The 16,560-nt window shown below is 43.7% G+C and overlaps 1 protein-coding gene across 9 annotated transcripts in view; it reads left to right on the top strand.

The window, feature by feature from the left end:
- MYLK (myosin light chain kinase) overlaps positions 1-15,560 on the top strand; it is a 210,017-nt gene extending 194,457 nt beyond the window's left edge. For 6 of the 9 annotated variants that reach the window (XM_019839242.3, XM_045036325.1, XM_045036327.1 and 3 more), the window contains 4 exons: positions 2,430-2,553; positions 8,431-8,560; positions 9,992-10,123; positions 13,574-15,560. In XM_019839242.3, coding sequence (XP_019694801.2) covers positions 2,430-2,553; positions 8,431-8,560; positions 9,992-10,123; positions 13,574-13,824 — 637 coding nt within the window. In that variant the 3' untranslated portion in view covers positions 13,825-15,560. 9 annotated transcript variants of the gene reach the window in all.
- Positions 15,561-16,560: the final 1,000 nt, after the last annotated feature.

Here is a 16,560-nt window from a genome sequence, read left to right as displayed (position 1 = left end):
GCCGTGATTTCAGACCTCTGGCTCAGCTCTGTCCCAGCCTGCGCCCTTTCCCCCATTCACCGCGCAGACTGTGCAGTTCCCCACCTCCACCTTGGGGGCTGCTGGGAGCTGCCGTTGTGGTTGGTGGAGGAACACATAAAACAGTTGCATAAGGTGCTCGGTAAGTTACCCCATGAGAGAAGAGTGCAGCTGGGAGGCTAGAGCGGAATCCATAGGTGAGCACTCTCCCCTTGAGGGAACCTGTGGGATTACAGCAGGTAGGCTGGAGGCTGTGCCAGTGTGGGGAAAGCTGGCCTGCCTGGGGGAAGGGAGCCGCAGGCTGTCAGGTGGGAGTAACTGGCCTGTTGGGTGCCTGGCCCATTGTAAACTGGTGGCCAGATGAGGCAGGGTGTGGCTTCAGCCCCCGCCCCCCCCCCCAACCCAAGTAGCATTTGGCACCAGGGAGCAGTTCTACACTTTGCCCTAGAAGAAGGGTGGTGTTGAAATAGGTCAGACACCAGAGGGTAAAAAGGGGAAGGGCTGCCCGACTCCACAGGTAGGTGACTGCATTCACCAGGTGACTTTATGGTGCAGGCTCTGCCCTGTCTGCCTGGCCCACAGACCCCTGGAGGCTACCAGTTATCTTGTTCCCCTCTGGGAGAAACCCTGTTTGGGACCAAGAGCACAGTTGCTAAAAAAAGAGTGTTGGAAGGTCTCTCAGATGGCTCTGATTTTCTCGATATGTGTCCACCTCTCAGTCCTTTGTAACTACCTCAGGCCAAACTCCTCCAGAGGCTACATCCACACTCCTTCAGTGAGGCTGTCTTAGTGTTTTGTTCTCACAGCCTTTGTTAGAAATAGACATTACTCAGGTAGAATCTGGATGTTGTGGGGACCTAGGTTCCCTTCCAGTGTGAGCAATCCTTGCTCCCAAGATGCTTTGCAGAGATGCAGACCTCCTTCCTAATAACACTGGTCCAGGATGGTTTTTGTCCACCAAGCTTCATTCACTGAAGATTTGGTAAATGGGGCAATATGGATATATCTGTTTTCTCATCTGACCTTGAATTAATTCAGTAATGAGCTGTACTAGACCCTCTGTGCTCATAAAATGGATTCACCAAAGAACTGATTTCAAATGTCAAGATACTCGATTCCTATAAACTCTTGAACTTAGCATCTCTTTAACCAGAAATCTCCACCTTTCAGCACTTTGAAAAATATTCATCTAGTATAAAATTAATGATGTAAGTTGTAGAAAATTTGAATATAGGAAAATTAAAATAATCCATGATCCTTTTATCTAAAGATCACTACATTTTGTTATACTTAGCAAATTTACTCATACTCGTTTTTCTTTTTAGAAAAATTTTTTTAACATTTATTTATTTTTGAGACAGAGAGAGACAGAGCATGAACGGGGGAGGGTCAGAGAGAGGGAGACACAGAATCTGAAACAGGCTCCAGGCTCTGAGCTGTCAGCACAGAGCCTGACGCGGGGCTCGAACTCATGGACCGCGAGATCATGACCTGAGCCGAAGTCGGCTGCTTAACTGACTGAGCCACCCAGGTGCCCCTCATACTCGTTTTTCTATGTGTGTTAGCATCTGGTTCTTTGGGCTTTATTAGTCCTATTATAACTAAGGTGATGGCCCTGAATTATTTCTAGATTCCCAGAGCTTTCAGAGAGATTAAATGAGTTTGAGTACAGTTTGTAAGGTTGTCATAATGCAGAGATTGTATGCAGGACATACTTCCGAGTTTTAACAAGAAAAATCTGATACTCAACCACATCACAAGACATGAAAACTCAGTGATTCTCAGAGATTTAGGCTTCATGTTTTACCTTCCTTTCCACCAGATAGGGAGGCTAAAGGATTAGGCCTCCACAGCCCCTTCCCCACATGACCAGTAGAATGACCCCACCCTAGAATATCTGCCCCCCACCCTAGAATATCTGCCCTCCAGCACTTAGACTTCTCTCTCTTTTTTTTTTAATTTTTTAACGTTTATTTATTATTGAGAGACAAAGCATGAGCAGGGGAGGGGCAGAGAGAGGAGGAGACACAGAATTGGAAGCAGGCTCCAGGCTCTGAGCTGTCAGCACGGAGACTGATGCAGGGCTCTAACTCACAAACTGTGAGATCATGACCTGAACCCAAGTCAGACGCTTAACCGACTGAGCCACCCAGGTGCCCCGAGCACTTACACTTCTTAGACCCAAGGGCAGGTCATGAGATTCCACCTGCTTACTTGGTGGTTAGGCCTTAACACTAACCTATTCTGATCTAGTCAGTGTAACCCAGACCAAGAGAGGAAAAATGCCAGGACCACAGTAACCCTGATCATGGTGGATGGACCGAGGACAGGTGACCTCCCATTTCTGATCTAACCAGCAGTCTCTGAGGTCCCCTCCTGTTCAGAAATCCTCTGATCTCTGCCTCCATCAGAAACCGCCTGAACTGCACCCAGTGCCTTCAGCATCCGTGGCTAATGAAAGACACCAAGAACATGGAGGCCAAGAAACTCTCAAAGGACCGGATGAAGAAGTACATGGCAAGGAGGAAATGGCAGGTAATGAGGGAGTCACTTTGGACTTGGATGTTGCCCTTTACATTTGCTTTATTCAAGCTACCCTCAATCCAACAGTGTTTACGTCTATCTTAAAATAGTCTGGGACCAAGAGTGACATTTCATGTCTTCGTGGCTAGGGATGAGCAATGTCATCTTTAAGACTTTTTGGCAACCCTGGAGAATGTGATCTCCTTGAAGGTAGTGGGATAGGTTTCTATTTCTTTATAGTGAAGGAGGAGGGCACATGATCTACAAAGAGAGATACGGTCCCCACCCTTCTCCATAGGGAGATTGTATGTTACTATGTGTCCTTGGGCGAGTGACAACCTTACTGTGCCTTCATTTTCCCACCTGTAAAGTGGGGAATAATAGTGGCACCAACGTCACACAGCATTATTGTGGGAAATATGGGAGATAATCTTCATCTGGCTTTGAGCACTTTGCGTGGCACATAGTAAGTGTTCGAAAATAACACCAGTAGCTAATATTATGGCTGGCTGGCCATATGTCAGGAAACATTCAAAGCACTTTCTATGCAGTGAGTCTTTTAATCCTAGGAGGCAGGTACTATTATTATCCCCACTTTTCAGACAAACTGAGGCAGAGAACAGTTAGGAATGTTACTGAAGATCATGTAGTTAGTAAATGGAAAAGGATTCAAACCCAGAGCCTGGTTCCAAAGTACAGTCTTAACAATGATGTAAAATTGCCTCTGATTTTTAACAGATGCATGAAATTGTCATCCAAAACCATAGAGAATTTGTCATCAGCTGTTTTATTTTTATTATCACTATTAGTATTACAAAATTCCTGGGCTACTGGAGGGTACATGGTTTCGGTACTCAAGGAATGTATAGTGTAGTAGGGTACTGAAGCAAATGGACATAAAAGGACACCATGCACACCAAGAATCGTAAACGATCAGTATAGCCTACCATACCCATATATGTGAGTGTAGATGGGAGAATGGAGCCAGTCACACCAGAGGCTGGATGTGGTTGTGAGGAAATGCTGCCAGGGGCAGAACTTTGAAAGTGGTCATGGAAAATGGGCTGGAAGAAGAGAAGAGGGCATAACTGCACAGAGGAGAAAGCACAGAGGAACTCACCCTGACAGGAGCAGAGTCCTTTAGCTGGGCAGTCGGGGGAACTAGGGCATGTAAAACTTGTCTGTGTGGCAGAGAAAAAGGAGATCTCTGTTTTAGGGGCAACTGGGACGCTGGTAATTTACCACGCGCGGTGACCAAATCCTCAAAAAGTACAACTTCACACGGAGGGTGAGAGGAGCAGAGGCAAAGGGGCAGCTTTTGGGCATGTGTGTTTAAGGGACCACTTCCCCTGAGTGGCTCGGCCAGGACTCCCCCCAAGATGGGAGTCCGTTGTTGGTTAGTCCCCAGTGAAGGTTTAGGTGGACCTCCTGGCTCCCTCAAGTGCCAGGCGAGTTGGAACACCTGTGCCGCTTACCTTACCCTCTAGTGTCATTTGAATCCAGTGAAATCAGAGTAACTGAGTTTCTTAAAAACAAAAGGGGGTCCACAAAACCTAAGTTGGCTTTATTAATGATCCAATGGCTGACAGATCTCAAAGAAATAGTGGTACTTCTGGCATGGATAGGGTGGCTGGTGTGGGGGTGGGGCTGTCCTCAGTGCAGTGAGTCTCTTTGGGGTTTGCTTGAATGATGAACCAAAGTGGGGGGGGGGGCCTAAACGCAGGGGACAGGAGCAGAGAAAAGGAAATGGGAGAGGAAATAAATGAAATTTTTTAATCTAATGGGCCAGGGAACAATAAATTGTGCTGATATTTTAAATTGCTTAAATTTTTTTCTTGTTGTTAACATTGCTGTTGGCCGTAAGGTTTTCTGGAAGTGAGAAGGGAAAGAAAAGGATAGAATTCAGAGGAGAAACCTTAATTTCCTATCTTTTTGTTTTTAATGTTTATTCTTTTTTGGGAGAGACAGCACGAGTAGGGGAGGGGCAGAGAGAGAGGGAGACAGAGGATCTGAAGCAGGCTCTGCACTGACTGCAGACAGTCTTATGCAGGGCTCAAACTCACTGTGAGATCATGACCTGAGCCAAAGTCGGATGCCTAACTGACTGAGCCACCCAGGCACCCCTGATTTTATATCTTAATATAGGTAGCAGCATTTGGAAATGGTTTTTCCACAAAAATAGTGGTTAGGTTTCACAAAATTATACACAAAAGTAGTCTATAAATTCCCACATGGTACATGATGTCCCTGAAGTGTAATTTCACTGATAATGGTTCAGCAGCATCTGACCATCCACATTTTTTACCCCAGATATCAGGACCTTAGCACATCTGGACCGGGGGGTTCCCTCTCAGAGCAGCTGAGGTACTGTGTGGTCGGGAGCAGAGTGCCATGGAATAAAATGGGGTAGACTGTGGTGGAGGGAGAGGGCCAGGCGAGATACGGGTGGCCCAGAGATCTCTACAGTTGCACAAGAGAAGGTTCCTTGCTATCATCCTGATGTGGTTTCCATAAAAGGCCCAGGAGGAAGGAACTAACATGAGAGCAAATCCCTACAAGTGGGGCAACATCTAGATGACTAATCATATTATTGATCTTAGAATGAAGTTATTCTGAAAGAGGGTACGTTTTTTATTTGTATGAAAAGAATTTTCAAAAGATGTGATGAGCAGTAGCACCGAGGGTGAGTTGAGCAGGATAACAGGGCTTCTGCTTGTAAAACTGGAAGCTGGGGGGGGATGGGCTAAAAGGGTAAGGGGCATTAAGGAATCTACTCTTGAAATCATTGTTGCACTGTATGCTAACTAACTTGGATGTAAATTTAAAAATAATTAAAAAAAAAAAAACCTGGAAGCTAAGGACTAGGAAGTAGAGGCCTGTGGGCAGCCATCTTTATTTCCTGAGAACCACAAAGACTTCTGCAGTATGGACCACAGAGCCATAGAGACGAAAGCTTTTGACTCAGGATAGCAGAGAGTACTCTTGGCCATCACATTGGGATATTATGCACTTCTCAGAGAAAGCTGGAGTCTTGGAGCTGGTGGCATATATGTACGGTCTAGGATGGTTGGCTGGCTCCAGGGTGACCAACTTGCTCCAGTGTACCAAGGTCTGTCTTGGCTTTAACCCTGAAAGACTCTCATTCTGGGAAACCCCTCAGTCCTGGGCAAACCAGGCCAGTTAGTCACCCTGGCTGGCTTTTCCAGGGGAGGGAGTCTGAGTGGCATTAGGGAGGCCAGTACAGACACCGCCTGCCTGGAGCACAGGAACCCAGCCTTGGCAATGGCCTTCAGACAAGAAAAAGACTTCCTCCAAACAAGGATGGAACTTGGAGAACTGAAACTTTCTTTGTTGGTATTCTAAAAATTTCCAGAAGTCTTAATAAAGCAGCAGCCAATTTTCAGCTCAGAGTCATGAAACTTAAAGACTAGAACATATAGATATATATTTCTTTTCTAGTTCTGACAAGTTCCCTACTGATTTTTTTTCATAAATTAGTTCCCAAAGATTGAATTCTGATGGAGATTATTTTTAAGATTTTTGTTACTAAGCACTTCTTACTTTTGTCCTTGTCTTAGAAATTATATGCTGTATCACTCCATCTGATGGAAAATTTCCTCCTATGTATAGCCTATTTGTTAATGTGTATATGATCCCTTCTCTGAAATATTCTCTTTTATCTGCCTTGTTCTGGTAACGTCATATAAGTCATTTTGTTAGTGGAAGAGGAAAGACTTCCTTATTCCACACCTAAAGACAGTCTTGATCAGTTACAATCTGGGCATTTGGAATTAGGGAGCCCGTGGGCTACACAGTCACATGTATGAATCCTAGTCTTTCTGCAAAAGACTAGAGCTATAGGGAGATTTGAATCTTCTGGTCCAAGAACATGAGATGCACAGAGGGGAACTGATTTGCCCAGAGTCACACAGTAACATACCTTTGTTGAGAATGAACCCTCTCATTTGACAGACTCCTGGCCCAGGCAAACCAATCTGTGTTGGATAAAGGGAATCAAGAGCCAGAAGGGCTGGGTCTGAGAGTTTGGCTGACCAGGAAATAGTCTGGTCTGACGTCAGCTCCATAGGGAGGGCTGCCATGGCTGGCACCTCCTCTTACCCATTCCTGAGGTCAGGATAAGCTCCCAGGGGAAGAGCTGGGTCTCTCCAGCTAGCACAACAAACAGGTCAGTGATGTCACCAGTAACCTCCTCTCCCAGAAGAGCAGAAAAGACTGCCAAGTGGGCTCAGTCTGCAGGTATTTTGCCTGCAAGGCCACAGCGCCTGTGCACACAGTTAAGTTGGTCATTTGTCATCTCACCTTCTTCCCCCACCCACTGTATCACCTCCACTTGGGGCTTTCTGTGCTCTGTTCAGAGTGACCCAGCTTCACCATGGTGACAGAGGCCATAAACATTACCACACTGCAGTGATGTATGTGTGCAAGAGGGTGGATGGCCAGAGGGCAGAGCAGGATTGAATGTCCAAAGTGCATGAAAATAGTCTGCAATAAGGATGGCATGTGACAAACAGAAAAGTGGCTGTGGTCATAGCAGATCTCCACTTAAATCACACACACACACACACACACACACACACACACACACACACACACACCATTATGAGTCCCTAGTGCCCTGTAATCCTTTACTTTCAAAATAATCTTTTTTTCTGGAGATATACTGGCTTTCCTGATAGTCGAAAATTGTGAGGCTTTACTGAAATACTTGAGCGCATGAAGTTAGTTCAGGAGGAGATGGCTTTGCAGGGACAGTTTACAGTCCAGTAGATGAGTGCTAGCCACTGGCCTATGTACAGGCTGTTTCTTTTCTCTCTGAGCAGCCAGCCTGTGGTAACGTCTGCACTCTGGACATACAGTATCTGGGTGCCTAAAAAGAGGTTTTGGGTGTAGGAGCGGAAAGAGTTGCTTATGCCTTAGTTTCTCACCTCGTCTTTCCACTGACCTTAGAAAAGGGGCAAGAAACTTCACTTGAAGGTGAGAAACATAGACACGATTGTGTATTATTGGGGATTTCCTGACCTAAATCCTGTGCTTGGTAGAATTTTCATAATACGAAGAAAATTTTCATCTCAAGTTCTGGCATCCTTTTCAGCAGAAATTCTCTCTTCTTCCAAGGTTCCTCATCTCAGAAAAGCAAAGCGCCGCTGCTTTTCATTTCTTCGGGTGCTTCTTTTTGATGGCTGGGTGTACATCAGGGAAGAGCACCCCTCCAGAACTTCACTGTGCATTCACAGACTTGTGCTGGGGCCAGCCAGAGTGTTTCTGGAAATCTCTTAAGTATCTGAATCATAAACAGAACTAATGAGACCTTGGAGATCATCTTGTCCAACCCCCTTCTTATACAGAGAAGGAAACTGGAGCCCGGAGAGGTTAAGCGACTTGCCCAAGGTCAATGGAATGCTTTTTTTTTCCCCTTTGCATCAGGACCTGTGGGATCCGTAGTAACTTTCTCTGGACCAATTAAAATCCTATTGCTAGTATTGTTTTACGAGAAACAGCCCCACTGGGCCTCGTCAGCAATAAGTCTTTGGAGCTGTCTCAGCCTGCAGTTGCTTTATATAAACTATCCCTTTTATGGGAGTTGAAGCACAGTATGAAAAGGGTTTTTGTCTCATGTTGACCTTGTTTAGTCACATTAACGCACACATTGGTTCCAGGCCCCATTCCATTCTCCGAACATCTTCTGACACGCTGATAGTGCTGAGCAGAGCAAGGTTGGGCTCACTCCTCTGGCAGAACTTCGGCACTGGGGAGGTCCTCATTTCAAGGACAGCTGCACCTCCGGGGCTAGGCTCTTTTCCCCGAGCCCCACTGCCCAACGGGAACCAGGGACACCGCCTGAGTCCAACGCCAGTGTCTATTTTCCAGAAAACGGGCAATGCTGTGAGAGCCATTGGAAGACTGTCCTCTATGGCAATGATCTCAGGGCTCAGTGGCAGGAAATCCTCAACAGGATCACCAACCAGCCCGCTCAATGCAGAAAAATTAGAATCTGAAGGTAAGGAGCTCCAGGAAGATTTGCTCTAGTTGGCAAGAAAGGAAGGGTTGAGGGATGGAGGGACATTTTGAGGTTTTAAGGGGGGTTTGGGTTTTTTTGATAATATAAACTATAAGGATAAAATTCAGAACTACTTTTAGGTTGCCCTCAAATTACTAAGTCTGCTAGTTATTCTTTAATTGTTCAACGTTAAGTTTAGCTACTTTCAGAGGGAAAGTTATTGTCTCATAGGACCAGGTGACCTCCGCTGTTCTTTTCCCTATATTTTACATAAGAACTAGTGAAGACTTCATTAAAAGCTTCCTTTTTTCTCATTAGAAAAGTGAGATTTGTATACTGATAGGTAAACATAAAAATCACATGTAGTAGTATCTTTTCAAAAAATATCCTTCCATATTCTTACTGCCTTTGTGTTTTTCTTTTTTTAAAAAAATGACCTTTAGTCCATATTCCTTTGGCACTTGTCACGATGCTGAAACATGCCATTTGAATGGGGTAGGCTGCGCGTGACGGGGCTCCTCCTGGAGACCACTAGGGCTAGTTAGCTGTTTGCACACCGCCTTTGAGATGCTGCCCCGACCATCTCCTCAGTGAAGGCTCTGGCCTCTTCCATGCTCCAGGTGCATGCAGGGTCTGGCCTTTACCTTCTTGAGGCGCCTCATTTGGCCAAAGACACCCCCCTAACTCCCGCTGCCTGGTGTTTTTGGCACCCAAAGGTGGGAAGCTAGGTCTAGATCCCTCTTGTGCATAAAAGCCGGGTAATTGGCGAGGCTGCTTGCTGGGCTGCTCTGATGCAGCTGGGGCAGAGTCTGCAACACGTGGGCCTGGTCCCTCCTGATCCGCACTCCCCAGATGACCCAGAAATAGCCTGAAGGGAAGGGAGAGTATATAGGAGCCCCTCCAAGTCACAGCTTTTCCCCGGACCAATCCCAGATCCTGGTCCGTAGTCATACATGGTGAAGGCAGGGTGAGTGTGGAGAACAGAACTACTGGTAAATTGAAGGCATGTCTAGGACCCCCTTTCCAAGGAGCAGGTGAAGGGCCTGCTGCTATAGGAGGGAGGGCAAAGCAGGGACAGAGATCGGGACAGCTGGTGTGGTTTGTCCTTCTTCGATCCCTTCCACTGAATCCTGAGACAGCATGGAATGCAGCCAAAAATCCTTTTTAAAGATTATTTCCTTTTTCAGTGTGTCAGCATAAAGGAAGGAGGGAGTTCAAACATTTCCACAGTTTTGTCACAGTTCTCTCTTCTGCCAAAACCATGTGGCGGCAGGCCAACCTGTCCCCAGGAGAAAGGTGTACTTGACTCAGTCCCCTAAGCCACATTATTTGCTGAATTACAGCAACTTAAAAAAAAAAAATCAACTTTTTTAAACCAGGGAAGAGAACAGGAAATGAAGAACTGACCGTGTTTCCTTCCCTGTCTCCTAGAAGATGTGTCCCAAGCTTTCCTTGAGGCTGTTGCTGAGGAAAAGCCCCATGTAAAACCCTATTTCTCTAAGACCATCCGTGATTTAGAAGTTGTGGAGGGAAGCGCTGCTAGGTTTGACTGCAAGATTGAAGGTAAGTTGTAGCGGTTCTTCCCTTGACTTTGACCACACAAAAGTGTGGCGTGGTGGGTGGGTGGGCCCTGCTGTGTGCCCCAGGCAGAATGTCAGTTCTGGGCAGCCAGGACGCAAGCGAAGATAACTGGGTCAGGAGGAGTTGGCCCACTGCCCCCACTCCGCCTCCTGAAGGTTGGTGCCGTTCAGTGACTCACCTAGGGCACCTCTGATATTCTACGTATTCATATCAACCACTGATGTGAGTGGTTCATCACAGACCTATTTGGCTATGGAAGAGGCTTAATGAAATGAGCTTTGCAGGCTTCTGGGAAGCCTGTGAACTGCCCACAAGAAGCTTCAAAGGAAGGCTGGCATGAAGAGGATGTGGAGTCAGAGGCCCTTCTGCTCAGCTGTGGGCTGTGTGAACTTGGGTGGTGATTTAACTCTTCTGAGCCTCTGGCCCTTACCTGATGATGTCTAATGCCTGAGTCGTTCTGGGGATGCTGGGAGAGGACATAGGTGAAAGGGGGAAACCTTTTTCGTCTGTTCAAGGTGTCATGGAGTCCAGGAAAAAGGTGTGGGATTGGCAAGTGCAGAGATTGAGCATGCAATGTGACTTCATTCACATTCAATGTGAGGGAAGCTGGGATGCAGACGCCTATGCCATCTTCCCCATGCTGCTCCGCCTGCCAAGAATAATGTGGCAGCAGAATTGAGTTGCCAGTGCTCAAGAGAACTTAAGGGATCTTAGCATAGCACCTGAGAAATTAGCAATGTTGGTGACACAAAGCATTTCAGTTTCCACAGACTGCAACATTCTAGAAAGATAAGGGCAAAAAAAGACAGGTTCTTTGCTTCCAGTTCTTCCAGTTTGTGACTACTGCATGCCAACTCAAGTGGAGGGTTATCTCCCATTTCAGTCTGACCAAATAAAGCACAGAAGTTCATTAAGCAACTTTACTAAGGCTGCATAGCACAGGACAGCAGTCAGAACAAATTGTGCCTCCTACAGTTCAAAATTCTCCAGCAGTATGACTAGATAATGCCTTTTGGGTAAAGCAATCCAAAGTGAAGAATGAAAACAGTTTATTTCCTGCATCATTATATTCTCAAACTGCCTTATAAATGCAGTGCCTATCATAATCTTTCTCTGTTCTCATTCAATTAAAAAAAAAAAGGTGGATGTGTTGCCTTTGCTAGTGTGGAAGTGTGCAGATTGGGGGGCACTGCGAGAAACTCCGAATTCTCTCCATCACCACACTGTTTTTGGTCTTCTGAAGTTCTTTTTCCTTTTTTCTTTTTTTTCCTTTTTAAACATTATTACAACATAATGATTATCATCTTTGTACTTTTCTGTCTGGGATTATTCCTTCATATTTGCATAACTTCCACTGAAACACTGAGAAGGAATTAAAGCATATGGAGGCAGTTTTGATAAAAACAAAATTCTACTTGAAAAGAATGTTATAATTCTTAAATTCTTTTTTTTTTTTAAGTTTACTTTGAGAGAGAGAGAGAGTGAGCAGGGGAGGGGCAGAGAGAGAGGGAAAATCCCAAGCAGGCTCCATGCTTTCAGCTTGGAGCCCAATGCGGGGCTCGAAATTATGTACCACAAGATCATGACCTAAGTCTAAACCAAGAGTCAGACGCTTAACCGACTCAGCCACCCAAGCGCCCCTAGAATTCTTAAGTTCTTATGTGTAATTTTTTTCCTATAAAAGTATTTCTCCCAAATTTAAGAACAACTCAGATTGTATAAATATATATATACATACATATATATATGTGTGTGTATGTATATATATATATTTTTAAAGTTTATTTGAGAGAGAGAGCACAGGGGAGGGGTAGAGAGAGAGAGAGAGAGGGAGGGAGAAAGAGAATATCAAGCAGGCTTCTCCCTGTCAGCACAGAGCTGGACATGGGGCTCAGTCTCATGAACCATGAGATCATGACCTGAGCTGAAATCAAGAGTTGAATGCTTAACTGACTGAGCCATCCAGGCACCCCTGTATATTTGTAAAGACCTATATGTGTGTGTGTATATATATCATATATAATACATAAATATGATGTATGTGTGTGTGTGTATATATATATATATAATATTTTTCTTAATTTTTTTATTTTTTTTAACGTTTATTTATTTTTGAGACAGAGAGAGACAGAGCATGAACGGGGGAGGGGCAGAGAGAGAGGGAGACACAGAATCGGAAACAGGCTCCAGGCTCCGAGCCATCAGCCCAGAGCCCGACGCGGGGCTCAAACTCACGGATCGCGAGATCGTGACCTGAGCTGAAGTCGGACGCCCAACCGACTGCGCCACCCAGGCGCCCCTATATATTTTTTAAATGCTGAACTTTGCATAAACATGACTAACATATAAAATGAGGCTAACCCATGTGGCCAATTTCCAGTTATCCATAAGTAGTTTATCTGTCTTTGGATCAGACTAAAACAAATAATGGCTTTTCTTTTAAGCAATATTATCAGCTCCTCTAATTTATTATAGAGCTGTCATTAGCTTTGAGTTATAATTTACATACCATAAAATTTACCTATTTTATGTGTACAGTTAAATTATCTTCTGTTAGATTTGCAGAATTATGCAATCACACAATCAATTTTAGAATATTCCCATCATCTCCAAAGATCTCTCGTGCCTATTTGCTCTCTTTTTTTTTTTATTTAAAAAATGTTTTTTAATATTTATTTATTTTTTAGAGAGGGAGCACGCCCAAACTAGCAGGGGAGGGGCAGAGAGGGAGGGAGGCAGAGAATCCGAAGCAGGCTCTGCCCTATCAGCACAAAGCCCAAACTCATGAACCATGAGATCACGACCTAAGCCAAAGGTCGTGCTCAACCAACTGAGCCAGCCAGGCACCCCGAACTTAAACACATTTAAATAAAAAATAAGAGAACAGGGGCGCCTGGATGGCTCAGTCAGTTTAGTGTCTGACTTCGGCTCCAGTCATGATCTCATGGTTTGTGAGTTCGAGCCTCTCTGCTGTCAGCACAGAGCCTACTTCAGATCCTGTCTCCCTCTCTCTCTGCCCCTCCTCCACTCGTGCTTTCTCTCCTTCTTTCTCAAAACTAAGTAAACATTAAAAAAATTTATTTAACTGTTATACAAGAAATTTTGTTTTCATCCAAGGACCTATTTATTTAGCTCTAGGAGTGCAGTTGGAGTCAAGGCTGTGTTCCAGGTAGTACTCTAGATCTGTATAAAGGTGGGAGGCAGTACAAGCCCCACGTGGATGGTAAGTGACATGACTATATGACACCTTTTTTTGCGGGGTTTTGGATATCAGTATTTACAATATATGCCCATATCCAAATGTAAATCTCAAAACAGATGCTAAAAGCCAACATCATGATACTTTCCCTGTACCCCGTTAATCAATAGAGGTTGCTTACGAATTGCTTGCACGAATTGATAAGAAACTTGTGTTCCCTCCCTGTGCTGCAGGATACCCAGACCCTGAAGTTGTCTGGTTCAAAGATGACCAGTCAATCCGGGAGTCCCGCCACTTCCAGATAGACTACGACGAGGATGGGAACTGCTCTTTAATCATTAGTGATGTTTGCGGGGATGACGATGCCAAGTATACCTGCAAGGCTGTCAACAGTCTCGGAGAAGCCACCTGCACAGCAGAGCTCATTGTGGAAACCATGGAGGAAGGGGAAGGGGAAGGAGAAGAGGAAGAAGAGGAAGAGTGAAAGCCAGAGAGAAGCAGTTTCTAAGTCGTCTTACAAAGACTATTTCTCTAAAGCTCAAAAAATCCAAGATAGTAAAAGCACCTAGTGTGATAGATTATCTAGTTAGGTCTTTTGGGGGTTGATTGTTCTGCAACAGCAGTTGACACCTAGCAGCAGTTATTGATGGGCATTAATTTGAATTAGCTGGCACCTTAAGATACTACCAGTAACTCGCCTGATCAGTTGATTTTAAAGAGAAAGTAACCAAAAGAAATCTTTATCTGGGTAAGGTCATAAATTCCCTAACTGAAAGCACTCATGAAAAATAAGGCCCTGTGGTCACAGCCCAGAAGGTCCCTGGAGACAGAGATCTCTCTCTCCCAGCTCCTAACTGTAGAGAACCGAGTCTCCTCCAGCCCTGCAGCACGCCATTCTGAAAGCAGTTGAGCCATTTGAACGTATGAGGCACATTTTATTCCAAAGTATACTGTACACATTCAAACTTCATTTCTCTCCCCTGATGTATCTACCCGTTTTTCTGGATCTGAATTTGCCATGAGTTTAAGCACTAAGGACATTATGCTTCTTAGATTCTGAAGACAGGTCCCCTGCTCATGGGTGGCTGGCTTCTTTAGGAGAATAGAATCTCTTTTCTTCCAAAATGAGTAGGAAATCTAAACTTATCCCCTCTTTGCAGATGTCTAGCAGCTTCAGACATTTTTGTAAGAACCTGTGAAAAAAAAAATCCTTGCTAATGTGCTTTTCTTCTGAAACCAGGATTCGTATTTGTGCTGTTATAGAAGATCAGCTCTGCATGTGTGGTAAAGATTTCTGTGTTTGAATGTATGAAAAACCAGTTTCCTAAAAAGTTAGTCTTAATTATTTATTGGCCGCTGTGAAACTGATGAAGGGCTGTAGAACTGCACATACTTTGGAATCTCCTTCAGGGTAGTCTGAGTTTAACACGCCTTCAATTCTAAACACTCTCCAGAGGACTCTACCTACCTTATGGGTTCCATGATGTTTTCTTCTTGAATGTGCATCAGTCATGCCTTGCCCCCCAGCCTTCAAATGTATTCTTAGACCTGATAAATGCACTCAGACTTGCATCTTTAGAAATTTTTCTTTCACTACATTGGCACTTAAATTTTTCTTTATAAACTTTTTGAAGGTCATAAACAAAGACTATAAACTAATATGCCTAATACATTTCCTCTGAGTGTGTGTGTGTAACATTCCAAATACTTTTTTCTTTTCCACTGTTTGTAAAGTGCAGCAATTTAATATTTGAAGGGACTTTTTAATAGTTCCTCAAGAACCAATTTGAAATGACTTCAGTGCAACCCTACACAGGATCAACTTCAGAACTTTGATAGTAGTCTTATGTTACCTTCCATTCTATTTTTATCTGCTTTTTGCTGCTAGTTTCAAATTTGCCAGTATTTTTTCTTTTTGCTTTTTTAGCAGTTACAATTTTTTCATAATAGCCACAGTATTGCCACGGTTTATAATAAAGGGTTTTAAAATTTGATTTAGAGCTTTTGAAGCTTTTCTTCACTTAACTGTGTTCAGAAGACTATAACCTTTGTGTGCATGTATGTTGTGTGTGTGTGTGCATGTGTGGTGTGTTTGTTACAGATTTTTAATGTCTTGAAATTGTGTTAATGTTCTCGCAGTTTATTATGCCATCAGAATGGTAAATGAGAACACTACAACTGTAGTTAGCTCACAATTTTTAAATAAAGGATACCACAGTGCATGCTGTTTGTTCAGTCTCTGCAGCCTCCTCTTTCTTGCCATGCCACCAGCTGTAGACTACCCTGATGGATCCTGGAAACAAACAAATGTTGTGCTGCATGAATGGCTTAGATGGTTGTGATTCACTAAGGAACAGGATGACTGACGTAGTTCTTGTTGCTAATAGGCAGCTTGATTTGCACATGTTCAAAATTTCTCTTGAGTGTCATTTGGTTCAATTACATTCTACAGATATTTAATATCTATAGGATCCTCATAATGCTAAAACCTACATGACATTTTTGGCGTGTGACAAAAACATTATCATCATTAATATTATTTACCAGGGCTTGGTTTGCATTTGTAACGTTGGTGCAGTTTCTTACTGGCAACCAAGTTCCATCTTTCCGTGTCTTGACATTGAAACATTTGTTAGGAGAAAATTCCTGATAATGCTCCTGCTTTATAGGAAATCTGTTATCAGATGGTGAGCCTCTTATGTCTTGAGTGTTCAAACAATATTATAGATATTCTAGAAACAATCACGACATGCTAATAAATATTGGACTAGATGATTCTATGATTCTATGGTGTAGTCTGGAAGGAAACAATCCATTGGTCAGTTAATATTTAATTTTTTTCATTTTTTAAAGGCAGTTACAATCCACAAATGTTCCTAGTGAGGAAATTACTAGTTTTAAAGACAAGGATTTTTTATTCCTTGCTAGGGAAAAATACACCATATGTGTTCTGCACCAGGAAAAATAAGAAATACATTTTCTCCCATTCCATTTTCATCCCAAACATATAAAAATCCATTGGTTGCTGCTTACATTGCAGAACTTCATATTAAATGATATTTCTGTGTGTAATTAAAAAGACATGCTATTGTCAGCTCTAACTTTATATAGTCTTTTTTTCTTTTTTAAAGCCATTTTCTTTTTTAAATTTTTTAAGTTATTTTTAAGAGAGAGAGAGAGAGAGAGAGAGAGAGAGAGACGGAGCATGAGCGAGGGAGGG

The sequence above is a fragment of the Felis catus genome, chromosome C2, assembly GCF_018350175.1.
Source record: "Felis catus isolate Fca126 chromosome C2, F.catus_Fca126_mat1.0, whole genome shotgun sequence".
In the NCBI taxonomy this organism is placed as follows: domain Eukaryota; kingdom Metazoa; phylum Chordata; class Mammalia; order Carnivora; family Felidae; genus Felis; species Felis catus.
Note: the sequence above shows the minus strand (reverse complement) of the source record. Positions and strands in the feature narration are given on the sequence as shown.